The sequence below is a fragment of the Oryzias latipes genome, chromosome 9 (genome assembly GCF_002234675.1).
Source record: "Oryzias latipes chromosome 9, ASM223467v1".
NCBI classification, from domain to species: domain Eukaryota; kingdom Metazoa; phylum Chordata; class Actinopteri; order Beloniformes; family Adrianichthyidae; genus Oryzias; species Oryzias latipes.
In genome coordinates this window covers 1,669,228-1,694,864 of record NC_019867.2, presented here as the reverse complement: position 1 = coordinate 1,694,864, position 25,637 = coordinate 1,669,228, and the positions used below count along the sequence as shown (strand labels likewise).

At 47.1% G+C, this 25,637-nt stretch overlaps 2 protein-coding genes across 2 annotated transcripts; one reads left to right on the top strand and one right to left on the bottom strand.

Moving 5' to 3' along the window:
• Positions 1 to 2,205: 2,205 nt before the first annotated feature.
• On the bottom strand, positions 2,206 to 24,635 carry LOC101170683 (sushi domain-containing protein 2). Its single transcript, XM_023958183.1, has 15 exons — positions 24,439 to 24,635; positions 22,689 to 22,813; positions 22,415 to 22,613; positions 20,186 to 20,334; positions 19,212 to 19,560; positions 18,939 to 19,140; positions 17,959 to 18,044; positions 17,615 to 17,883; positions 17,398 to 17,535; positions 17,069 to 17,221; positions 16,640 to 16,873; positions 15,146 to 15,424; positions 13,334 to 13,510; positions 9,037 to 9,133; positions 2,206 to 3,854 (listed from the first exon to the last, which is right to left on the bottom strand). Exons 2-15 carry the CDS (start codon positions 22,744 to 22,746, stop codon positions 3,803 to 3,805), a joined length of 2,442 nt encoding a protein of 813 aa, XP_023813951.1. The 5' UTR covers positions 22,747 to 22,813; positions 24,439 to 24,635; the 3' UTR covers positions 2,206 to 3,802.
• LOC101157946 (retinol dehydrogenase 14) lies at positions 23,886 to 25,576 on the top strand. The gene is made up of 4 exons (XM_004072041.4): positions 23,886 to 24,101; positions 24,178 to 24,420; positions 24,644 to 24,946; positions 25,022 to 25,576. The coding sequence occupies exons 1-4, from the start codon at positions 23,981 to 23,983 to the stop codon at positions 25,279 to 25,281; spliced, it is 927 nt and encodes a 308-aa protein (XP_004072089.1). The 5' UTR covers positions 23,886 to 23,980; the 3' UTR covers positions 25,282 to 25,576.
• The last annotated feature ends 61 nt before the right edge of the window (positions 25,577 to 25,637 follow it).

Here is a 25,637-nt window from a genome sequence, read left to right as displayed (position 1 = left end):
CAGCCGCTCCTCTCTACAACCCTCCATGGGTCCGGACGACCCACAGAACCCGTACAGGTCACTATGGACCCAGTTCATCTGTTCCAGACTGCTTAGGGACCGCGCAGACCAGCTCTGCCAGGTTGTAGCCTACATGTTCAACCTGAGCCTCAACACGAGGAGGGTCCCTGTGCTGTGGAAAACCTCCTGCGTGGTCCCACTGCCAAAGACCGCACAGGCAAAGGAACCCAACAACTTCAGACCTGTGGCTCTAACGTCTCACCTAATGAAGACCCTAGAGATGGCTGATCCTGAATCACCTCCAGCCCCTAGTGAGCCCAGTGCTTGACCCCCTGCAGTTTGCGTACCAACCGGCCATTGGAGCGGATGACGCTGTCATCTACTTGATGCACAGAACTCTGCTACACCTGGAGGAACCTGGAAATACTGTCAGAGTCACGTTCTTCGACTTCTTCAGCGCCTTCAACACCATTCAACCATCACTGCTCCGGGGAAAGCCGAAAGGAGCTGGGGCTGACAACCAGCTGACCGCATGGATTATTGATCACATCACCAACAGACCACAGTGTGTGAGGCTCCAAGACTGTATGTCTGCTCAGGTGGTCTGCAGCACGGGGGCTCCACTGGGGACTGTGCTCTCTCCTTTGCTTTTCACACTCTACACATGACACAGCCATCGTTGGACGCGTGGCAGAGGGAAACCATCTGGAATATAAAAAGGGGATCAAGGAGTTTGTTGACTGCTGTGAACTCAATCACCTTCACACCAATGTCACCAAAACCAAGGAGATGGTGGTGGACTTCGGGAAAAAGGCTTCTCAGTCTCCCCCAGTGGTCGTTGAGGGACTGGACATTGAGACGGTGGAGGTGTACAGGAACCTGGGTGTTTACATCAACAATGAACTGGACCGGTCAGACAACATAAAGGTCCTGCACAAGAAGGGTCAGAGTTGCCTCCACCTCCTGAGGAGACTGAGGTTCTTTGGTGTGTGTAGGCCACTACTCAGGACCTTCTATGAGACTGTTGTTGCCTCAGCAACTTTCGATGCTGTGGTCTGCTGGTGTGGAGGAATGAATGAAAGGGACAAAAAGAAGCTGGACAAGCTGGTCTAGAGGGCTAACTCTGTCCTGGGCTGTCCCCTGGACTCAGTAGGTGAGAGGAGGATGCTGACCAAGCTGTCCAGCATCCGGAACAACCCCTCCCACCCCCTGTATGTGACGGTTAGGACTATGAGGAGCTCGTTCAGCCAGAGACTGCTGGACCCCCAGTGCAAAAAGGAACGATACCGGAGGTCCTTCATCCCAAAAGCAGTCAGACTATGCAATAACACGGTGAAGGACTGCTGCTGGATTTACCTTATCTTATCTCATCTTCTCTTTTCTCGTCTTCAGTGGTTACGCTTTTGGGTGGAACTGGGAGAACATGGTCTGCAGTTGTGAGGACTGCAGGCAGCTTTCATTTCTTTCCAGGGTTTAGTAAAAACAAATAAAGAGACTTGGAGCGGATCAAGATTCAACAAGCTGGTCTGTCAAACACGTGTGTGACGGCGTAGACATGTGCGGCACCGACTGGCGTGGAGTCATTAGTGTTTGTTGATGATGTGACAGGAGACGAGTTTCAGAGTCCGAAGGAAAATCGGAGCAAAACTATGAAACTGAGCAAATAATGATCCAAATCCTGAAGAAACTGTCTGACATGTGAGTCCTTCATGTTTACTGGAGACAACAGTAAAGACAGAAAAACGATTGTGTTCTGGAAAAATAGGAATCAAAGACCCACACCCATAAAAGTTGTGTTTTGTGGCATTTTTCTGATGATGGAGGACATTTGCAAAGAAAATTAAGCTTAAAAAATTACATTTCTAAGTTTATATTTATTTAAATTGTTTCTAAAAGGCTCTTTGAAGAAGATCGTCTTTGTGATGAAGAAAATACACAAGCATGTAAACGGAGAGCTCTCAGCAACAGGGAGGGGAAGGGGTGGGTGGGGTTGCTCTACGCCAGCAGTCCCGCCCACAACTCAGAGGTGAATTTCTGATGAGCTCCTGCCGCTCTGCAGAAACTATGTCCCATAAAACTTTTAGGTTTTGGCAAAATAAAAAAATAAAAACAAAACTGGCATCATCGTAGAGAAAAGACCAGCAGGAAACTGATCGGAAGATGATCAAAGTTGGACTATAAATCCTAAAATTACAAATACAAACATTTAGACTTCTGCAATTTATTTTTACTTTAGGTTTACAAATGTATTAGGAGCTTTGCAGGAAAAATGTGACAAATTCTTAACATAAACTTGTCTGGAGTTGGGACTAAATAAAAACGCTGTCACCTCCTTTGATGAGCTGCCCCCCCCCTTCCAGGATCTATTTACAGCAGTGCCATTAAAGGAGGAGCCGACACCAGATGGGGGCGGCGGCTGACGGGGAGTCAGCAGGTAGAGGACGAAGCACACCTGACATGAAACATGAACACACGCCCCGAACAAAAGCCACTTCAGAAAGATTTCTCCATAATCCAGGGGCGCTCAGCAGATCTGAGGAGTGGGAAAAGTCCCACGTGAAAGCGGCGGGCCGGGCCTCTACCCGGCGCATTAGCAGTAACTCCTGTTTGAAAAGGACTGAACTGCCAGCACAAACACTGGGGGTTACATCAGGCCCCCGCAGAGATGAAAAAAATACCTCCACTTTCATCAACGTGCAATTAATCAGCATCTGGCTGAGCAGGGAAGAACCTGCAGCACTGCCAGCACATGAGAGCAAGCCGCAGAGCGTCCGACCACTTAAGGGACGGAGCGGCGGGACTCAAACCTGCCCTGGACCACAGGCTTCCATCCTGGTGAGGCAAAAACGGGGAAGAAACTGACCCGGTTCTGCGGTTTGGATGAGCAAATCCCTTCATTTAGTTCTTAACTCTCTTCTCCTGGACGCCCACCCCCCTCTCTGACAGAGGTTAGCCTGAAGGGGCCCCGTCACTCTGGAGCCTCCCACCCCCAAAAAGGCTTTGTCTGGGAGGAGTGAGTCAGGTTCAAAGCAGAAACCGGAGCTGACGGTGTCTGCGCTGGGCCGGAGCCAGCAGAGCGGGCCTGCAGGGTTGGAGTAGGTTCAAGCACTGAACAGCATAGAGGGGCGGCAGGGCAGAGCAGAACATGCGTGACCCTTTTTCTGATTCCCCAGACCATTCTGGCCAAACGAATTCACCTGGAAGTCATTTAAAGCTACAGGCAGGTGTGTGGAGCAGCAGGAGTGACCCCGACGCCCCGCTTCAGTACGGCGCCGTCACTCAGCAGCACCCTCCGTTTGACTGAAGGCCACACAAAAGCGGAGCAGGAGTTCAGGGTTTCTCAAGCGAGAAGCGATCGGGTTCACGTCCCGTCCGACATGAGCAGGAACACATCTGGTCCCGGTTTGCAATAAAAGGCAGAGAGACGTGTTGATTGCGATGGCGATGTCTGCCTGTAGTATTTACACAGTTCTCTTTCTAGTGAAGATCAGGCGCTCAGTCACGCTGAACGGCGGCGTGAAAACAAATTGTTGCATGTTTCCTTCACCCTGGTTGCCTCAGTCGTCACACCATGCGCCATTTACCACAAACTGGAGCTTTTCCAGACTAAACAAGTGGAAAAACATGAGGCCAAACAACCGAAGCTTGATGACTGAAATTTCCCGATAAAGTTTTCAGGTCATGAGAGAGAAGGTCATCCAAGTGGGCAGCTGAGTGCGTGGGATTTCCAAACGCTCAGGTTAGAACAGATTCGCTGACTCGGGTCTGACGCAGGCTCCACCACCAGCAGGGCTCGGAGGATTTAACAAGTCTGAACTTGGGTCACCATCTCCATTGCTCCGCTTTTTTTCTTCCTGAAAACACAAATATAAAAAACTTTAATGAGTAACATAGGTAAGAAATAGAAAACAACCGGTCGGTATGGCGTGGGGAATAATTAGTGGTGAATTTTCCTCGCTCCTCACTGTGTTTGATGTCAGGACGTCTCTTCTGGGGATGTGACAGTTCAATGTCTTAACTAACAACTAAAAAATGTCTCACTTTTCCTATTAAGGGGCCCAAATCCACCCACCCATTATCGGGATCTGTTTTGGCCCCGTTAGGGTCACGAGGTTGCTGGAGCCTATCCCAGCCACTGTAAGGCGAAGGCTGGAAACACCCTGTAGGGTGCGCCAATCCATACCTAATTGTATAAGTGTGTCAATAACCCTGACTGTAAAAAACACACACAAAGCAGCAAAACATCCCTTCCTGCTCATGTTCTTCAAACCCGTTTTTCTCTTCTCTTATAAAAATTATTATAAAGTGTTGTGTTAACATGGTATTTACATCATACCAATATGTTAGCTGTGTAATGCTAACACATTAGCCATGGCATACTAATATGTTAGCTTCGTGCTGCTAACATGTTGCCTTTTCCTTGCTAACATGTTATCAGTGTAATGGTTACATGTCATACCTTGCTAACATGTTACCTTAGTGATGCTAATACATTAGCTGTGTCATGCTAACATGTTAGCTTAGGGATGATGACAAAAAAATATTTCAAAAACCACTAACCAAACATAACTTGTCTTGGATGTCCAAATGAAGTTTTGAAATTATTATGGGATGGGACTTATGGCTTGGTGGCATCTTAAATGTGGCGTTCTTCTGTTGCTCGCACATTTTTTACTACAATACTGTGAGAGTATATTACATGAATTGTTGAGTCAACCTGAACAAAACTATATAACATATGATATGACCATATTAGGAAGGTGGGCGTGGTTAACAAAAAACTTCAGTTGCTAAGTCTAAATCCAAACATTTACTTTGGCCGATTCTTATAAAAATTAAACAGACGTTTTTGTCACTCCTGGGCGACCAAAATATAAAATGGTTGCTATGGAGATAAAACCAATCACATGCAGCTATGTTCAGGGTGGCAGAGGTTTAAGAGATGCGTGGCAGCTGCTCAGCCAAAAGGGGGTTGCGAGGGCAGAAGCTGGGGCAGGTAGTGCCTGAGGGACATACAACACTACTCGTGGCTTTCTTCTTTTACTTGCGTTTTAATCTTTCATGTATTTTATCCTAAAGCACTTTGACAGCATTGTAAACTGCTTTCTCCATACATCCAAAGGGCTGCTCTGTTCCCTTTGCATTTATTTTGTTAACTTTAACATTTCTAGGAATCATTCAATAATTTAGAGCTAATCTGTGCTAAAAGTTCTGAATATCGTGATGTTTTAAGCTTCTTTCTCCATGAAAGCCCCCGTCTTTCCTTTGATCTACCCTGTACTGGGGGTGGATGGTGATGGTGCGTGCACACACACAACAGTCTCCTCACTTCATGGAGTCATGACTTTGCTCCGTCGGCCTGTTAAAACCTGCTCAGTAACCCTAGATGTGGAAAGTACCCCGACAAATCTGGCGGTGCGGGGGGGCCCGACTGCCATGCAAACAGCCCTGTAGCATCAGCGCCGCTTTCCTCCAGACAAGATCTGAAACACTGTAAGACTCCCATCCTGCCTCTGATGTTGCGCCGTTGCATCAATGTGTCTGCACTTGTCAGCGGGGCCCAATGTTTGCACTTGTTTGCCGTTCAGCTCCCTCTCTGGAGGATCAGATATCTCCTCGTACTTTGTACGGCTCCCGTTCCCGTTTCCTGGCTGACTTTGATGCGAGCTTGTGCGCCAGCATGTTGTGTGGGTTTGATGCCCCCCCCTCACACCGACGCCGCTCCACACCTGGTGGAGACTTCAAAAGAGGGCAGGTGTGCTCGCTCTCGAGTCCCTGTGACCCGAGGACTGCAGCTCCATCAGATCTCTGATCCGGGAGCCGCTGGAAGCGAGAGGCTCTTAACCCCAGCCAGCGTAAAGACAGAGGGAAAGCCCAGGTGAAGGCTGGGAGCTCATAAAACAGGCCCCTCTTTAGCTTTTATTAGCCCTGTGTTTGTCTGGACTGCAGTCACGACTCGGGTCCCGCAGGGTTTCTGCTACGATCAGATCAGAGAGCAAATTTACGAGTCCCTGTCAGAAGGTCGGGCCGTGGTGGATCTTCAAGGAGCAGGTGGGCGTCCGTGTGTTTGTGCAACATGCAACTTGGAAGGAAATGGGAGGAAAGACCTGGAGCTTTTCCCATCCAAACAGAAACGGCTGATTTATTCCACGTAATGTGTCAGGATGCAGATGAGAAACGTGAAGGAGGATTTCACTGGAACCAACAGAGGTTGGCCTGTGGAGGCCTGAACGTCGCTGCATCAAACGGCTCTATCAAAGGACGCTTCAGGAGTTTGGTGCCGTTAAAAATGCCGCCTGAGACGTAATAACCTGCATGAATTCAGCAGCACACTCACACAGATTGGTTCAGGGGGCTGTAACCTAAGGCTGCGGAGCCACATGTGGCTCTTTGACCCCTCTATTGTCCAAGTGTCCCCAGTGGGGACGCCGTTCTGAGCCAAAACCGAAAAGCCCGTTTCATTTTCATTTTATGGAACATCATTTCTGCAAAGCGGCAGGAGCTCATCAGAAATTCACCTCGGAGTTCTGACTGCTGGCGTAGACCCCCCCCCCTTCCCCTCTCTGTTGCTGAGAGCTCTCCGTTTACATGCTCTCCCGCTTGTGTATTTTCTTCGACACAAAGACGATCTATCTCAAAGAGCGTTTTTGAAACAATTACAACAATTTAAATAAAGAAAAACATGGAAATATAAAAAACGTAGTTTTCTTTATAAATGTCCTCCATCATCAGAAAAATGACACAAAAACACAACTTTTATGGGAGTGGGTCTTTGATTCCTATTTTTTCAGAAAGCAATTGTTTTTCTGTCTTTAGAGTTGTCTCCAGTAAAGATGAAGGACTGTCAGTTCCTTTCATCCCTCCGTTGTGGATCTCTGGTTAAACACCCGCTCTGATGGTGTTTTTGTGTTTTTATTGTTTTCTTGAAAGAAAATTAAGAGTAAAATTACATTTCTGAGTATTTCTTTCGTTGTACATCAGTAGCAGGTGAAAAAAATGCTGTTTAAAAAAAGATGGTATTTGTGACATAGAAAATACTCTGGGCGGGGCCACAGTCTCCCTGCTTTCTGATCATCCACCTGCAGACCAACAGATCCACGAACGTCTCTGTTTTCCTGGTCTGAGCTGGAATCTGGATCAGAACTGGACAGCTGGATAGCTACGATATTGATCACTGTTTTTGTTGCATCGCTAACGTTAGCTTGGGGATGGGAGGGGCTGTAAGCTAGCAGGAGAGGGTGTAAACAGAGAGCTCCCAGTTTTTGGTGGCGGGAAGTGGGGCGGTGTTGGTTCGAGCCAGCCGTCAGAGGGAAACGAAGAACAAAAGTGGAAGAACATGTTTGCTCCTCAGGAACGTCTACAGGAAAGTTTGAACACATTTGTTGGTTTGTTCCTTCTTTGGAATGATCCATTTTTTCTTACATGGGTTGAAGCTGACCTCAGGACTTCAGAGTATTCCCACACTTTGAGAAAGGATGTTTGAAATGTGTATGAATTGCCTACCCTACTCAGTGCCCTACCCGCCAATTTTAACTGCACCCCCCTTAGTACACACACCCCTTCCCCCTCAAAATATACACACATAACACACACACACCCCCACAAACACACATACACGCACACACACATTTTGCAAGGACGGTGGGACCTAGGACCATCTGTCCCCTACCCCTTCTCTGGTGGGGGGAACGGGTCCCTTGGCGGCGGCTGCCGTGTCCCCTGGGTGCCAGTCTCCTGGGCCCGGCGGTGCTCTCTCCGCTCGAGGGGGGGGGGGGGTTCACATTACACCTGAGCCGGGGGTGTCCGTGTCCCTGGGGGTGGGTTCAGGTCCTTAGCCCCTGGGCGCTGGGCCCCGCCAAACTTCCAACAGTGGCCGAGCCTGGTCGGGCCATATTTACAACACCCCTTGTGGGCCCCCCTTTTTCCCCGGGGTGCTCCCCTCCGGGGTGGGGGTGGCTGGCCCCTGCCTTGCTCCTCCCTGGACCAATCGTGGGCCGGCTGGGTGGCTGCCTGGAGCGCGGAGCGGGTCTCCCTTGGGGGGTCCTGACTCGTACCTGGGGTTGGGGCGGGGGGATGCCCGGAACTCCTGGGTGGTGCTTGTCTGGGGCTGTGGGTGCCCTTCTCGTGTGGGGCCCTGCGATGGGCTCTTCCGTTGCGGCGGGTGGGGTTGTTCTCCTGGTTGGGCTGGGGCACCGCTCTCTTTCCCCCGTGCTTCCCTGCTCTCTGGCTCTGGGGGCCTCGCGGCGGTCCTGCTGGTCCTGGCCTGGGTGGCGGATTTGGTCGCCCGGGGGGCGGTTGTTCCCTGCCTGTTCCCGTGTGGCGTTGGGGGGATTCCGGCTGCCGCTGCTGCTGCGGCGGGGGTCTGGGTGTGGGGGTGGCTGGGCGCTCCTCCTCCTTCTTTTCACATTCCACCATCCATTTTAGAAGAACATAAACACTCACCTGAGCACAGGTGTTAGCTCACCTTTGCACTTATAGTTTGCATGATTGAATGAATGAAATATTTCACACTAGTTGGTTTAAAGGCATAGGTATGCGTGTGTGAACACTATCTGTTTTGTGTACATGTTAACATGTGGACATTTTCACAGCTAGCAGGTGTGTTGATGACATTTCAGTGTGTGTGTGGACAGGCCCCACCCTTTTTTTTTTTTTTGAGCCTTGCCGTAATGATAAACAACCAGTAAACCTGTCTGCTCTATGCTGCTTCATGGTCTTATCCCCCCCCCCTCACTATCACCCCCCGCCTCTCTCTAACATCCCTCTCTCTTCTTCCCTTCTTTCCTTTTCCGTCCGGTCCAACACCAAAGATTTTCAATCATGGTTGAAATTAATAAAGTTTGGCCTCAATTACAAAAGGGGTTTATTCAGACATACCTTTGGTTTGTCTGAAGATTAATAACCCCTCTTGTTAAAGTAAAATATGTCCAACACAAGAGGCCCTCAGCTCTCATCTGCCTGCCCAGCTGTTGGACAGGACAAGTTAAAAAAAAAAACAAAAAAAAACATTAAAATGTGTATGAATGCGTTCCTCACCTGCTTTGTTTCCTGGTTTGAAGTCTGATCATTATTGCCATGGTGACCACGGCACAGATGGAGCCGATTGTGCCCAGGATGAAGCTCACGTTTTCCTCTGAGAAAAATCACACAACAGGTTGGTTGGGTTTTTTTCTTTTAAACTCTCGTTTGTGTTTGAGGACAAAATAAAGAGAAAATCCTTAAAGAGAAAATCCGTCAGTCAGCTTCATCCTCACACCTGCAGATGGAGACGTTTTGGAGAATTAAGTTCTTTCAAATCAGAAAAAGGAATATTTGCAAAAGACATCCAGACTTTACATTTTGCCTTTGAAGCTGAAACATATGAATCCAGAACATTTACTGAACATTTTCATTACATTAACAGCTGATCCCTGAAGAGGCAGACGGGCTTTGCTAACCTGTCAGGTTATTTGTTAAATGAGCAAAAGAAGATTCTGATCATGTCAGGTTTAGGATGGTGATGTGTGAACAATATGTTTGATAAACTAAATACAATGATTCAATTAGAGTGCAAAAAATAAAAACTATAACCTGTTTTCAAAGTATGATCCCTAAGTAGAAAGAACAGATAAAAGTAGTTAAGTAAATCCTACTTGGGTTGGGATTACTTTAGTTCACTTCCTCTCACTTCTTTTCAAGCAATTCTTGAAATTCTTATTTTAAGTGTTTGAAATAAACTAATTTCAAAATCTAGAATCCACATTTAAGCTAAAAGATTTCACGTCATAAAATAATAAAAAGTCAGAATAAAAGTTTGCTAAATGTCTTCATTCTTTGGGATCACTAAAGATCAAAAAAGTGTTTTAAATATCCATGAAATATCTGAAAACTCTAAAAGTGAAATAAAAATAAAAGTCTTGAAGGAGATTTGATCCCTGAAAAACTGAAAGAGCTGAAGCTTTAAAGCGTTCAGAGGAACCAGAGGAGGACCAGTTCTGACTCAAATACCCCCCCACCCCTGAAAAAAATAACAAGTTCCCTTTAATGTGAACAGACGACCCGCTGGATGGAAACCACCTGCCCAGTAGTCCGGTACCGTCAGCGGGTGCTGTCGATCCACCAGAACATGACATCCTATTGAGATGATCGATGTTCTCCTGTAACTCTGCGGCCTTATTCTGGTTCTGGTTCTAATCAACTCCGTCTGCAGCTGCAGAGTGAAGTCAAACTAGAACTCATGAGCAGATCAATCAAACGTGTTGATGGATGCAGAAAATACCTCAAATGACTCCAAACTGAACAGAGCAAAAACGTTTTACTTCTGCGGGACTGAATCCATCCTCCAGTAATTCTGATCCGGTTCTGAACCCGCTGGACTGATGACTGAACTCTTACAGCTGATAATAGGAATCAGAACTTTGCTCAAAAGTCTTCTGTCAGCGCGATCAAGCTTCTCTTTGGTTATACTTGACCAAGGATTTGAACCGCGTCTGTCCCCCTGTGTCAGGGCGGAAAGACGCTCCACCACTGAACCGGTGAAAAGTACACCAGCACCAGCACACACCAGAACCTGGTGATCCTGAGTGGTAAAGACAGCGCAGAGGATCATCGGCTGCCCCCTCCCCTCACTGAAGGACATATACCAGTCACGCTGCCTCACACATACCTCCTCCAACCACACCTCACTCTGACTTTTTACAAATACTAAATCACTGACCACTACAGATGTGTGCAATATCTTGACTTCTGTGCAATAAGTCAATATTTATTATGCTGTGCTCACAGCAACTCATCTCATTCCATTCTGTTTTGTAACATGTTTAAGATTTAACATGGTTCTGTACATATTGTTCATTTGTGTTAAGAGATGTAAATACAGTATTTCTATTTCTATTCTATTTTATTTTATTTAACTTCATCACTCCAAGGCTGCTGCAATGTCATTGTATCCGCATGTACAATGACAAGAAGAATTCTGATTCTGATTTTTAGGGGTGTGTATCAGCAGGAGTCTGGCGATGCGATCCGTACCGCGATGTGAGCCTATGATGCACATCGTATGTCCCTACGATGTGCATCGCGTATCGCGGTACGATCCGTATGGCGATGCATCTCAAGTGTCGGGAGTTAAACATCTGGAGGCCGCTACAAAGCACCACTATCCGGGTTTTTCTATTGAACCGGCAAGTTACGGTTTGTTTCCCATCCTAAGCAGAAACTGAGTGGTGCATAACGATAACAACCATGAGGATGACTGAACATTTAGCATTTAACACGATCGGATTCTCACGAGATCTGGTGGTCTTGGTTCTGCTCAAGGAGGCTCAGCTGGCGGGGCTGCCAACCAGAGTCAGGCAATCAGAGTAAATCAGAGTACATCAGAGGAAGTCAGAGTACATCAGAGTACAGTAAACTGAGCTTGAATTTCTCTGTTTTTTCTTCAAGGCCTGGCCTTTTATTGGTTGAAATGTTGGATTTTATTGAATGAAATTATTTTTGGTTCTATTGTTGTTGAACTTGAAAGGATACAAGCAGAGACATACTTTATCTATTTAAACATCAAGCTTTGGTTGTTCCAGAATCTGTGTTTAAGCAAAACTACAGTTTTTTTCCGTATGAAAAGGTTCAACATTCCAATTTAGCTGCAGTTAATTCTTCAGTAAACATGGAGTTTGTCAGGAATCGATCTCCCCCTAAACCCCTAGTTTTTGTGTTTTTCTGTTGAGGGGTTTGACCTTCAGCGCCAGCGCAAAAGAAAAAACAAAAAAAGGATAAAAAAGTTTTAAGGAACTAAAAGACAAACAGAAGGAAAACCATAAATGTCCTTTAATAAGCTGCAGAACCCACAGCATAAAAATAACACCCAGAAAAACTGCTGGAGTTTGAGGTTAGAGCTCCAAAAACGTCACAATAAACTTTATTGATCCAACAGAGTCGAAACAAGAAAAGCAGAATAAATATAAAGTCTCTAAATGTCTACAATAAAGAACATTAGGATGAAATGACAGTGATAAATCTGCTCAGAAATGGTGCTTTGTGGACTTTTAAAGTCCAAGCCCCGTCAGGAGACGGCGTTACAAAGGAGGAGAGAGGTCTCAGAAGGGGAGCAAAGCTCCTCTGCTCCTCCCTCAGCTGTTCTCTCAGGGGAACCGGAGAGGAGAACCCGGCAGAAACTGGAGAAGCTTTGTCACCGTTTCCTCTGTGGCAGCTGTCACCCTCCCTGTTCTGTCTTTCCTGTCTTTTGTTCTGAGACGCCATTAAACTCAGACATGTAACTCTGTAGCTTATCCGACACACGAGCAGGCCCCCCGTGGTCTCAGGACGGTGACGGCCACCGCTCCAGGTTCTGGTTTGGACAGCCCGACAGCTGGACCTCCACGTCCTGCTGAAGGAGAGGGGAGCCGCTGTCGCTCAGCTCATCGTCTGAACGGAGGAGGTGTTCACACCGATCCGTGACATGAGGATGCAGCATCACGCCTCGCTCACACGCCTTCAACGTGTTTAAGGTCACGAGCGTGGAAGGACGAGCTGTGACAAATCTATATAAAAAATGATTTCAAAGCTGCTTGATCCAAAGAAACCAGAACTTCACTCTGACTGTCCAACTAAAGCCCTAAAACCAAAGAGAACCTAAGAACAGTTTGGGCTTTTAAACCCAATTTGACTTTTTTGTTGTTGTTGCAACAAATAACAGCCAAAAATAAGAATTAAAGATAAAAATAGTTTAAATTAAAAATACGAATAAATAATGGCCAAATGTTGAGCCTTCAGGGTAAAAGATGGAGATCACAGCTTAAAGGACAGAAAAATCCTGTCATTCTTTGCTGAGACACAAAAAACTGCACTGGAAACCCAGTTTGCAGTGGGGAAATGCTGCCACCTGCTGGCAACAGCTGATATTTCCTCTGAGGAACCTGCAGGTGTTATCTTTATTTTATTTTTTTAACTTGTCCTGTCCAACAGCTGGGCAAACAGATGAGAGCTGAAAGCCTTTTGTGTTGAACATATTTTACTGTTACAACAGGGTTTATGAATCTTATGATACACCAAATGTATATTTAAATAAACCCCTTTTGTAATTTCAGCTAAACCTCCTTCATGTTAATTATATTTATAAATATTTTTTTTGTTGGACCGAACGGAAAAGAAAAGGAGGGAAGAAGGGAGAGGGATGACAGATAGGGGGGGGGGGGGGTAGAGGGTGTGATCACAACTGTCAGGTTAAGATGCATGAAAAATCAAAAATGGGCGGGGCCTGTCCACACACAGGTGTGCAGGTTTTTCTGATGAGAACTTTAGATCTTCTCCTGCCTAAACCCGGATCAGAACAGTTTAGTTGGGTCTGAGCACCGACCTCTGACGCAGTGCGTCCGCTCTCCTGACCACGAGCCGTCATCCAGACACCTGCGTTCTTCTGACCCGAACAGCAGGAAGCCGTCATCGCAGGAGAAGCGGACGGTGTCGCCCTGCAGGTACCGAGTGCCGTTCTTCTTCCCGTTGGTGGGGGCCGGGAGGAAACCGCAGGAGACCACTGCAGCACAAGGTCACGGTCAGAACCAGCATGGTGGAGGGGAAGCAGCTGAACGATTTCAGTCAGAACCAGCAGGTTCTGTGTGTGTAAACGGGCCTAAATGTGCCTTCATTTGACGTTCACGAAGTGACAAAACCGTGTCCAAAATTTGAAATCAAAGTGTCTTCAACTGCAAACAAAATGTTTAAGTTTTGAAAGACAAACTTTTCTAAGCAGCAAATAAAAATAACATTTCATGTTTGTTCCTAAAAAGGTTGTGTTTTCAGAGGCGTTCTCTTGAAGGTCACTTCCTCTCTGTCTTTGATTTTACAGTCTCAACTGTCACAGACCAGACGGTTGGTGCTGATTGGTCTAGATTCCATCCAATCAAATGTCTTTGCCTGGCATTGACGGCGCTTGGAGCAGACGTGGCTGGGTCCAAATTGGAGGGCGGCGTTCTTCCTGGGCCGCTTACGTCACGGCGCCGTGACGATCGCTGTCCAAATTCAACTACTCCTTCAAATGCGGCCAGCAAATACGGCCTTCTTTTTCCAGATTTTACGGATTGGTCTGGCGTATCCTTCTATGCTGGCCATATCCCAGGATGCATTGTGGCCAAACCCGGAGATTTTCTGACGACAATGGCGGACTGTGAAGCGGGACCCGGAGTTGGAGGTAATTACACATTTTTATAATGACACCTCCAAGATTAACAGTTGGATCAAATAAGCCAGGAACATTCTGAGCTCCAACCCGGTTCACTACTCCTCTCTGTTCGGGACTCACGGTTGCTAGGCGACAGGACATTCACCGAGGCCACGGCTGGAATTACCTAAAGCAGGGGTGGGCAATTCCAGGCCTCGAGGGCCGGTGTGTCTGCATGATTTCCAGATAGTCTTGCCCTACTCATGGCTGATTACCTGGTTCAGGTGTGTCCAGCCAATCAGAACATGCCAGAGCAGGGTATGCTGGAAAACATGCAGGAATGCGGCCCTCGGTGCCCACCTCTGACCTAAAGGCTAGACTCGTCCAAATTCCCAGCCGTTCACATTCGACCCACCCGCTCAACGAAGGACACGACCAACGTCGACCGGGAAGGACGCAGTCCTGGACTTTGTGTCGGTTCTGTTCGGTCAGTCTTCCACCATTCTGGCCCGTTTCTCTCTCAGCAGAACCCAAAATACTACACGGTTCTGGTTTAACGTGGACAGCTGGACGCACATTACACATTGGGCTTTTAGCGGGTTCTTGAGCCGTCGTCGCATGACGAAGCCTCAAGACGACATGAACACGTGTGCAACTCGGAGACTCGTTCTGGTGAAAGTCGCGTTTACGAGGCGGCCATCTTTGTTAGACCTCCACAGGAGGAGCTTTCAGGGGGCGGAGACACCTCTCCATCCTCTGACCCAGACTCACGAGGGTGAAGGTGCGACGCCCCAAACTGAAAGTCTGAGACCCTTCTTCCTTGTGCTTTTGCTTGAGGCGTGTTGGTGGAACCTCGTTCCTGCAATTGTTCCGATCAGAAACGTGTGCAGAGATTTTTTCAATGCAGCTGAACAGTTGAAGGACTAAATCGTGTGATTGGACGTCCTGAAGGAGTCGGACGCCGTCTTTTCTCCTCAGAAGGTAATAAACGCCGCCCAAAAGGTGCGGTACCTGGTTCCAGCGCACGCCTGAGGGTCCGATGACCGCGGTAAGCCCCCAACGAGGCGTTTCCCTTCTCAAGGCTGCGAGTGACCAGAGTGTCGTGTTCACAGAACTCCGCCCCTTCTCCCACACACGCCGCCCTCATGTCGGCCACCAAGGGGTCGCCGGGCGTCTCGGGTGGAGTGAAGGCGGGAACGAAAGTGGAGTCGTGACTCGGAGGGAAATAGTAGGAATCCAGAAGGTCGTCTGAGTCGTAGGTGAAGAGCGAGGACGTCTTTGAAATGTTCCCTGAAGAAGAAAAACCAAAATCCAACATTCATTTCCTGGTCTTCACCTCTGTCCACCTGTGCTGTCCCTTCCACGCCTTCTTCAGCTCAAAATCTCCTTTTTCTGCTGCTGTTTTTCTGTCCCACAGTCTGGACTGAAGGAGCAGATTGTTTACTCGATTCTTTCTTCTTCCTGTGCCTTTGAGCAAAAATCTGACCCCCACCGCATAAAAGAAAGAAAAAGAAATCCCAGCTGGAGAAACCGTTAAATCCACGAATGAAACCAAAACACACGTGCAAAGGAAGTTTTAGGATTATTATGGGAGGCCGACAAGACTTACAGGTCGGAGGCCATTTTATGATAAAATGTGAAATTTGGCGTTTTTCATATTTTCCTACAGTTTGGGGGGGGGACTTTTGTCTGAGCGATTTTCGGGACAATTCCTACAAATGCTGAAACCACCAACGTTTTGCTGACCTTTGACCTCTGAAAGGGGCCGCCATCCTGAATTTTCCCCACAGAAAAACAGCTTTGGTTCCTTCAACAGAGTTATCCTCCTTCTAGGGATTTCCATTTATCGCCTCCTAACTCCTCGAGCCTCATGGGGAAGCTACTTTGGTGTTTACGTTAGTAGAACGCCATTAGCTCACGAACGTGGCGTTTTCCTTGTTGTTCGCACATTTCTTTCTGAAACATTGGGAAAATGTACTAAATCAAACGTTGGCTCAACTTAAAAAAAAATGATTTAATGAACAATATGAACAAATTAGGAATGTGGGCGTCGGTAACAAAAAACCTCTGTTGTCAAGGAGATCCAATTATTTACTTTTGGCGATTCTTATGATGATGACACCGACCTGTCCGTCACCCCCAGGACACCAAAACAATAAATGGTTGCTATGGAGACAGACCTATAGGAAAGCCGCCTTTTTTGAAAGAATTTGTTAAGTGCAGCTCTGACCAAGGCGGCAGCGGGAGGGGAGGGTGAGGGGCGTGTCCAAAGGGGGTAATGGGGGTGCAGCGAGGCCAGGTAGGCCGCTCACAGCTCTAACTAATCTTTAACTTTCCTGGTTTTGACCTGCCTTTGTCTTCCTAATGCTTTTGATGTTTATTCGCTGCCTCGTTGTGGCGGCAGCTGCGTGACTTTGCTCGGCGGTTCATCTTCAAGGCCGCGCACGAATAACAACCCTTAAGAAATCAGAATCTGAATTAGGATGAAGGGGAAAACTTCCTCACATGATGCTCCAATAACAAACATGTCCTCCATGTAGGCGCCCCGCCCAAACTGAGGGGGGCCACGTGATTGGTCAGCGGCCTTCAGTGCAAGGAGACCCTGGCTGTGGTTGGAGAATTCTGCGGGAAGCAAGACGGTGGCTGCCAGTGCCCCCCCGTTCAGGTGAACCTCCACGCCAACACCAGAGGAAAACATCACCGAGACGTGATTGGGGGCGGGGCCAAACACGAAAGCGCCTAGGGGGGAGAAGAAGATTCTCAAGCATCTCTAAGGTCATTCATGTGTAATTCCATCTGGACGTTTAGCAGATTATTGCAACAGAACAAACCAATGAGGAGTTCTAGCTTAAATGAGAGGTAAATCTATTTGCAGTGCATCATGGGAGCAAAGGCTGCCATGTCTGAAACACAGGAGAAAGCGGAAGTCCTGACCTCGCAGGTCCATCCATTTGTTCTCTGAGAAGGGCAGAACCTTCTGGTTCCGTAGAACCTGCAGACGGCCGCCCGCCAGACGGACCTCCAACACGTCCGAGGAGTTCTCCCTCATCGCCACGGCGGACAGCTGCGTGGCGTCCGCCAGAGAGCCTTTATGACAGAATCCTTTAGGTTAAATACAGGCGGAGACGTTTGCTCCTCAGAAACTCTCAGGACATGTGAGCTGTTGTCTACATCCAACATCCAAAGACGAGGAGGAAGGTCTTCGACACGAGAAGGCAACTCATCAGGAGACGTGACAGGAAGAATCTGGACCGTGGACTCACCGTTGGGGAGTTTGGCCCGTTCCGTTCTGGCCTGGAGGCTCAGCTCCCCGGAGGACAGAAGCTGATACTCTCCTTTCCCGCTGAAAGTGTAGCTGAAGCCGTCAAACGTTATGAAATGTAGATTCCCGAAAACCAGACCTGCAAAGCACGGAGAAACTCCACTGAGCCTGGGTCTGTCTGCGGCGGTTCCTCCAAACCCACTGAGACTTTTCCCGACCTGCTGTGGGCGGCTGGTATCTGCTGCATCCGCTGGACGGTCGATGGTTGAAGTAGACGTGGCAGCCATCCGACCACAGGCAGCAGTGGTAGAAACTCACAACGTCGTAGAGCCAGTGGGAATAACCCGGAACCCGAGGGGGCTTCTGGTACGGCGGCGAGCCCCAGTCGTGGGCTCTGTCTGGGGTGCTGCCCCCAGCGGAGTCCCCGGTCAGCAGCAGAGAGCCGGAGCCGTCGTAGCAGCACTGCTGCCCCGAGCCGGAGGCGGGCCTGCTCACGGAAAAAGAGAGACACCTTCATTTCAGGTCCCAGAAGAAGCGGCGCTCGGCCCGTCATCAGCCCTACCCGGCCCGGATGCCTCTGACGCAGTGGACGCTTCCAGGGTGGTACGTGCACGCGCTGCCGCTGTCCAGGTTACAGCTGTAATCGGTCTGAAAGGACAAAGTGGTCGTGAAAGACGTGCAGCAGCTGCTGCTGCACCTGGAAGCGGGTAAACGAAGCTCCGGTCCTGAACGTCAGAGGACTCCTGGACATTTTAAAGTCCAACAATCTGGACCCCCCCCCCAATGACTCTTCAGACCAGTTTGGATCCGCCTCACCGTCACCTGTGAAGCCAGAAGCCCCTTCCTCAAAATGTCTACGGTTTTATCGTTCTTCATCGCTCTGGTTCCTCACTTGTCTTTTCTCCCTGGTCACGCCCATCGCCATGACCGCTCTAAACTGGGGGGGCGGGGGGGGGGACGGCCTTCTCTACACTCCATCGTTGTTTCTGTTCATCTATAAAACCATCATGAAAAAGATTCTTGCCGTCTGACCTTTGGGTGCAGCCCCCCACCCCAGCAGGTCAGGTGGATCGACCCCTGAAACCGTCGCCGCCGTCGTCCAGCTGTTTTGTGGTTCTTCTGTCTGTCTGTACTGGAACAGGCCATGCTTGAGACCAGACACGTCTCCACCTGGATACTACTACTACTACTACTACTACTACTACTACTACTACTACTACTACTACTACTACTACTACTAATACTAATACTACTACCATTACTACTACTACTACTACTGCTACTACTACCATGACCACTACTACCATACTACGATGACCACTACTACCATTACTACTACTACCATTACCACCACCACTACTACAAGTACTACAACTAATAACAACAAAAATAATAATAATACAATTACCGTTACTACTTCTACCATTACCACTACTACTACTATTTCTACTATTACCATTACCACTTCTCTTACTACTGTTACCACATAACTTCTAACGTTACAACTACTACTACCGTTAGTACCACCGCCCCATGACTCACGTGAAACCGGCCCGTGTCGGCCCGTGCCTGAGCCAGCGTGCACGGACAGTCCTCCAGCTCATCCAGGACGTCCGGCAGCGTCTTCTCGTGGCGGTCCCACCGCAGACACCTGTCCCAAGCCCAGCCGGCGGGGTCGTCCCTGAAGGCCTGCTCCAGGTGCCAGGCCAGCACGTGACCCGGACTCCAGAGCCCCTCCACATCCCTGGGGATGAAATTACCCGGGGGATTTGAACCGTGCTGAGGAAGTGTCTCTGTGGTGCTGATGCTGCTCACCTCTCCCCCTCTGACTGAAAGCTGGCCGTGATGCGGATGTTCCCCAGCTCCCAGCTGGAAAACTCTGCTCTGGGCTGGGGGTCGAACCCGAAGTCCCCAGAGTTTGGGACATTTCTGCCCAGAGAGTACAGGTAGCGGAGCTCGGCCTGGGGGGAGGAGGTTACTGCCCCTGAGGTCCGGTTGACCTCCCTGTAACCCCACAGCTCTACGTTGACCTTTTCCGTTTGGATAAGCGAGCGGTTCCACGTCGTCCTGAGCGGCCCCGCCTCTCCGGTCACGCCGTAGTTCTGCCACCGTTCTGGATCCACCAGCGTGACCTGGAGCGCCGGGTCGGCTCTGCTGGGATGGACTGACACCGAGAAGAGACAGAGGAAACCGGAAGGTCAGTCTGGAAGCAGGAGATCCTGACAAGAGCCCAGGGACGCCTCAGAGGTCCAAACCCGAATGTTAACCGGAGGAATGGCACCGACAACCGCGTTGGTGTGGTTTAGCATGAAGGTTCCACGGAGAGTTTAGCCTTGAGGTTTTGGTTTCAAACAGACATTCCCACATCTACGACACATTTTTGGTGGATAAAAGAATCTCTCCTGGTTTTTTAACACACTTTTACTTTGCTACTTGGTTTTTGGATTCATTCATCAAGTATAGAGATTTTGTCTCTAGACTTTGTTAAAAAGCATAAAAACTGCTTGATCTCAATTTTTGTAGCAAAAATGACAAAATTCGCTCCTCTGAATTTTGTTTCAGGTTCATAAAATAAGGAGCTGGGGTTGTACTAAAAACAGTTTGTAGTTAAATGAACAGAGTCAATTATAACGTAGAAAATTCATTTTAATTTAATCCTTTTTTATTGATTTGGTTAATTGCTGCGGTTCAAAATGAACAAACAAAAACAGATCAACAATCTAAACCTTTAAATCTTGAAAATGAAAGCAGGACTCTGACAGGTTCAGGTATGAAACAGGAAATCAGACCTGATAAAAACTCTCCTGATCTGTTAAAATCCACTCCGTCCGTTGAGACGTCAAACGGGATCCAGCCCGTCTCAAACAGCAGCGGAGAGACGCAGAAGGCGCCCAGTTTTCCCTCCAGAAAGCCTCTTCGCTGCATTTCCCCTTTGAACCTGCAGACAAATGGAAAGATGAACGTCCCGTCCTGCGTTTATGCCACAACTTGAGATTAGAAACCTTTTGATTTTTCATAAACCGTGCAGAAAAACTTGATCCAGCTCAGATATTTTTAAAACCATCATATTGTTAAATCAGTAAAGCAGAAAAACAGAGAAGTGGAATTTCTTTACTGTTACTGTCATCCAACTCATTTCTAGCTTGGTGCTTCAACAGCAGATCATTATGGGATGTGCAGACATCTATAAAGCGGACCTTTAACTGGTCTGTTGCTGTGCAGAATTCAGATTCTTGTTGTGAAGTAAAGAAAATAACAAAGAGACGCATACGGCGCCGCGTCTGTATCAACCACAGGACAGGAAGTCTCTAAATGTCGACGCCAGCCTGACTGAAAGAGAGAAGAATCAAAGTTTTGGACCAATCGGGAGAACCGGAGAACTAAAGAACGCTCAGCACTTAACATGTATGGAGTAATATTTATGCCACCACGTTAAACACAAGACTTTCTAAGTTGCAAATGAAAATATTAAATATTTGCTTTCACATTTTTGCTTTCATTTTCCCAAAATGTTTTTCACATTTTTTCTTTGCTTTCAAAAAATATTTTTTAAAGTAAAAAAAAAAATTGGAAGCAAAGAAAAAGTATTTGAAAGCAAATATTTAATATTTTATTTGCAACTAAGAACATTTTGTTTGCAACATGGTAGCATAAATATTACTCCATAGACATGGCTAAAAAAATAATTCTAATTCATTCCAATGAAATAATTGTTGTGTTTGACACCCCCGTATTTTCAACTGTAATAAACTTGAATTCTCATGGTTACATGTTATTTTGTAAACAAGATAACTGGTTTAAAGCAATATTAAAACATATTTTGTTATTGCATCACTTATGTTTCCATTGACTATAACGAGGTGATCCCTACGCCAGGCGGCTGGCGTGCCGGCAGACGGAGCGCCGCTGCGGTACGGGGAAGCATCCAGCTCGGGTCGGGCATCCCAAATCCTATGATATTTCTCTTATTTTCACAGACACAATAATAAATAGATCCTTTAGTTTGATTCTTGTTTCCCCTCTTGAATGAATGTGGGTCACAGAGACAGACGTCGAGGCAGAAAGCGGCTTTAGCGGCAGGACGGAGACCGTCCCGGGATGTGAATGAGCCAGACGTGGAGACAAGATCACAATGGTTCTGTAGAGCTTTTTGAAATACATAAATCTGATCTCTCAACATCCTCCATGTCTTCCATGCATTGTAATAAGAAACACGCAGACGGAAATGTGAAGGTATCTGCTGTGAATCCAAGTATTGCTCACATCCATGTTTATTACGAATTATTGATTCGTTCCCACAAATGAATTATTTTTTCACCCGTGTCAGGTCAGGGGCTCCGTACTTAAGAGACTGAAGCAACAAACCACTTTCTCCTCAAAGTGGAGGAAGAGGACGGACAAATGCTGTTTTTCTTTGTGACTTCTCAGTAACAGACGTACACAATTCTCTTTGAGACTGTACAATAACATCAAACACACACACACACACACACACAATCACCAGTGACCTTAAAACAGCTCAGGAAGGCAACGGTGACTTTGAAAGCTCTCCATGGACGTGATCATTAACCAGAGGAACGACACAGAGCAAAACATTTTAAAGCTCAGTCGTTTCTCATGACCACAAAACGACCGTTTATCAGTTCAGTCCGTCATGTTTTGTATCCGCTGTTTTTTTTTTTTAACCCTTGTGCTATCCTAGGTACTTTAACATTGGGAGTTGGGTCATCTAGACCCACTAGACAGTGCTCTGAACCTTTTTTCTTCAATGATTTGTGATCTTCACTGGTGTCCATGGATTACATGAAATCTTTCCACCTTTATCCACCTTTGTCATGGTAGGGAGAACACCTCAATGGAAGTGGGGGGTCATTTTGACCCCTCAAGATTGCACAAGGGTTAAAGCTCTCACGCGGCTACCAACCAAACTGAAACCTGGACTTTGGCTTGACAACATGTTGGTCCTGAATCAGCGTCTTTGATGAGGGGAAAGTGCAGCAGAACCGGACCGCTCAGACCTGCAGAAAAGGTTCCCTCCAGGGTTGAGGTCCAAGTCCTGGATCCTGAGGAGTCTTCCTCCCAGCATGGAGCTGGAGTACGGAGACACCTGGAAGCAGGACCGCTGGAAGTCTGCGCAGCAGCTCTCCAGAGACACGCATGATGCACGGCAGGAGCATTCCTGAAGGACGGTCCCGCACCTCCCTCTGCATGTCGGACCTACGGCAGAAACATCTGTGACCCCAGAGGATCTGTGGGATCAGATCAGCTGATTCTCACAGATCTGTCACTTACCGGCTGTTTCAGTGGAAGAAATAAACCAAAGTCCCCAAACAAACAAAAGAGCTCTCATGCTTCTCGTCTTGTTTGGTGGGATTGAGGCAAAGGTCAGAAGAAAGTCGGATTCCTGTGACGTGGAGCTGTAAACAGGGACAAAGGTCGCAGAGAAAAGTCTGCTCACAGGTTCAACTTTCTGTGACACAAAACAACAACACCATTTTCTTTTCTTTTTTTTAAAAATAAATTTACATAAAAATGACCCTAAAAAATTATTTAAAATTTGAAATCTGTAGCATAATTAAACATAAAAATCAATTCCCAAAATGCTTTTTCATTTTCAAAACAACATTTTCAACACAGCTCATTCTGTCACTTAAGTAAAATGATAAAGAAATGGTATTTGACATTTCATTTTCTAAAAGTTCTTTATTAAATGTGTAGCAAAATTCAATTAGAAATATCTGATTTGACAATTAAAATGGGACAGAAATGATTTTCCATTTTCACAAAGACTTAAAGATAAAATTAAAAATCAATTCTCTGGATTGGAGAATTTCCATTCAATGTTAAATATAAAATTAGCCCAATAAAAAGTAGCTGATGGAACAGAAACCAAGTTATCTTGGAACAAAGATCTGATTTTAGAGTTCAACTGTTTAGTGGAGGTGAAGCAGAAAATACCCAGAGGGGATTTGAACGCATCAGGAGGATTTAGAGTCAAAGGAGGAGATCTGCAGAAAGCGCTGGAAAACATGTCCAAACGGTACGGCTTCAAACACGCCAATGCTTTCGGGGTTATTGGAATATTACATGCATAATTTGAATAGTTGACTGAGGAAAATTATGCCATTATTAAACCAGTTAATTAAAAACTGTCTTGTTTTTATAAACAATATTATGTTTATTCCAAATAATACAATTCTATTGAGAAAGATTGTGTTTGTAAATCAATGCCCAACCTGTTGATGGAAGTTTGAAAGTTTCAAAGGGATCTTTGGATTTATGTTAGTTACAGCAGGAAGTTCAGGCCTCCTAACTTTGAAAGTACAAAATGTGGAAGAAAGTTCCAGAAAGATGTGGGGTTATTAAAATATTTCTTAATCCATATTATCTTGAGTTTATTACTAAACTCATTGAAATCAATCAAATTTAATACATTTCGGATAATATTTTTGTTGTATTTTAATGTGACCGCTCAGCCACAGGAAGTAGAATGACGGACCGACGGAGATAATGCGTCACTTCCGGGTAACCCTTTAGCTAGTCAGCTAGCGTCGTTCTCTGTTTTTACCTCTTATTTAGGGGAAATGTATTTTCTCTGCACAATTATCGCGTCTTTGGTTTTGTTTTTGGTTTTAAAGTGGATGAAACGGAGGAGGTACGTCACGGACGTGAAAAGACTCGACGGGAAAACGGTTCTAATCACAGGTAATGCGGTGTTTTTAGCACGAGTGACAAGAAAACAAGAACAGGAGAATTGATGTTCGGCGATTTTTGTTTTAAGGTGGGAATTCCGGGGTGGGGAAAGAGACCGCGGTTGCCTTGGCAACGAGGGGCGCTCGTATCATCGTGGCCTGCCGAGACCCGGAAAAGGCCCGCAGGGCTGTGACGGAGATCAGGCTGCAGAGCCGCAGTCTGAACGTCTGCCACATGGACCTGGATCTGGCCAACCTCAGCTCCGTCAGGGGTTTCTGCAAGGACTTCCTCCAGAAGGAGAAGAGGCTGGACATCCTGATCAACTGTGCAGGTGAGCCCGCCTCCTCACCTGGATGCTGTGATAGGAAGATGACTTCATATGTCCTCCAGAGGGCTCCACAGGTCTCTAGAAGACTGTGCAGGACTTTAGCAACTTTGGAGGACTCCAGAGGACTGTGCAGGACTCTAGAAGACTCTGGAGGACTGTGCAGGTCTATCGGGTTCTCTGCATCCAGCGCCTCCTTCAACATTCTCACTGCTGCTCGTCTCCACAGGGATGCCCAGCGTCCTGGACTGGACGGACGACGGCTTCAGCATGTGTTTTGGGGTCAACCACTTGGGTCACTTCCTGCTGACTAACCTGCTTCTGCCCCGCCTGAAGGAGAGCGCCCCCAGCAGGGTGATAACGCTCACATGCTCCAGCTACAAATACCAGAAGCTGGACTTCCAGGACCTGAACTACAACCTGCTGCCCTTCTTCACCTACTGCCGCAGCAAACTGGCCAACATCTACTTCAGTCAGGAGCTGGCGCGCCTCACCGAAGGGAAGGGAGTGAGCTCGTTTGCTGTGCACCCTGGTGAGAGCGGAAAGCAGCAGGGTCGGGGGTTTGATTTCCTGTTTTCCACTCCTGACTGCAGCACTTCTCCCGCAGGTTTCGTGCAGAGCGGCTGGACGTCCCACTACTCCTTCCTGTTCCGGATGCTGATGCAGGTCGTCATGTGGATGTTCTTTGTGTCAACCGAGATCGGCGCCCAGACCGTCGTCTACTGCGCCGTGTCGGACGAAGCCGCCAAACACAACGGGGGTTACTTTGTGGACTGCAGACCCGCCGTTCTACGTCCTTTCGCCAGAGACGAAGGCGTGGCCAAAAAACTGTGGGAGGCGAGTGAGAGACTGGTTAAACTGGCGTGACTCCACGCCAACTTTTGGATGTACATATCTAATTTAATGTTTTATCTTCTTTACAAGTTTTTCAAGAAGTAAATTGTCTGAAATGTCCAAAAGAATTATTACCAGAAAATGATAGTTTTGTGATGTGATGAATCTAAAGAAATGCATGAAAGGAGAAAAAAGACTTTTATGTTTCATTGTTTGGTTTCTGTTTTATTTATTAAACTTTATTTATAAAAAAAGAAGAAGTTTCATGTCCATTAGTTCAAGTTGTGGAAATGACTTTAAAATAAAGTTAATAAAGTTTAAAGGTTAATGTAAGGAAAGTTTATTTTGGAGGAGAAATGTTCTGCATTTCCAGGAAGGAACAGAATTTA

Excerpts from the sequence above, each read along its gene's own strand:
- LOC101170683 (XM_023958183.1), bottom strand. The coding sequence starts at position 22,746 with ATGAGAGCTCTTTTGTTTGTTTGGGGACTTTGGTTTATTTCTTCCACT. Across the intron at positions 17,222-17,397 it reads ACGGGCCAAACTCCCCAACG|GCTCTCTGGCGGACGCCACG; the intron begins GTGAGTCCACGG and ends TCTGTCATAAAG. Across the intron at positions 13,511-15,145 it reads CAGGCGTGCGCTGGAACCAG|TGGTCTCCTGCGGTTTCCTC; the intron begins GTACCGCACCTT and ends CTTGTGCTGCAG.
- LOC101157946 (XM_004072041.4), top strand. The coding sequence starts at position 23,981 with ATGTATTTTCTCTGCACAATTATCGCGTCTTTGGTTTTGTTTTTGGTT. Across the intron at positions 24,421-24,643 it reads CATCCTGATCAACTGTGCAG|GGATGCCCAGCGTCCTGGAC; the intron begins GTGAGCCCGCCT and ends TCGTCTCCACAG. Across the intron at positions 24,947-25,021 it reads CTCGTTTGCTGTGCACCCTG|GTTTCGTGCAGAGCGGCTGG; the intron begins GTGAGAGCGGAA and ends CTTCTCCCGCAG.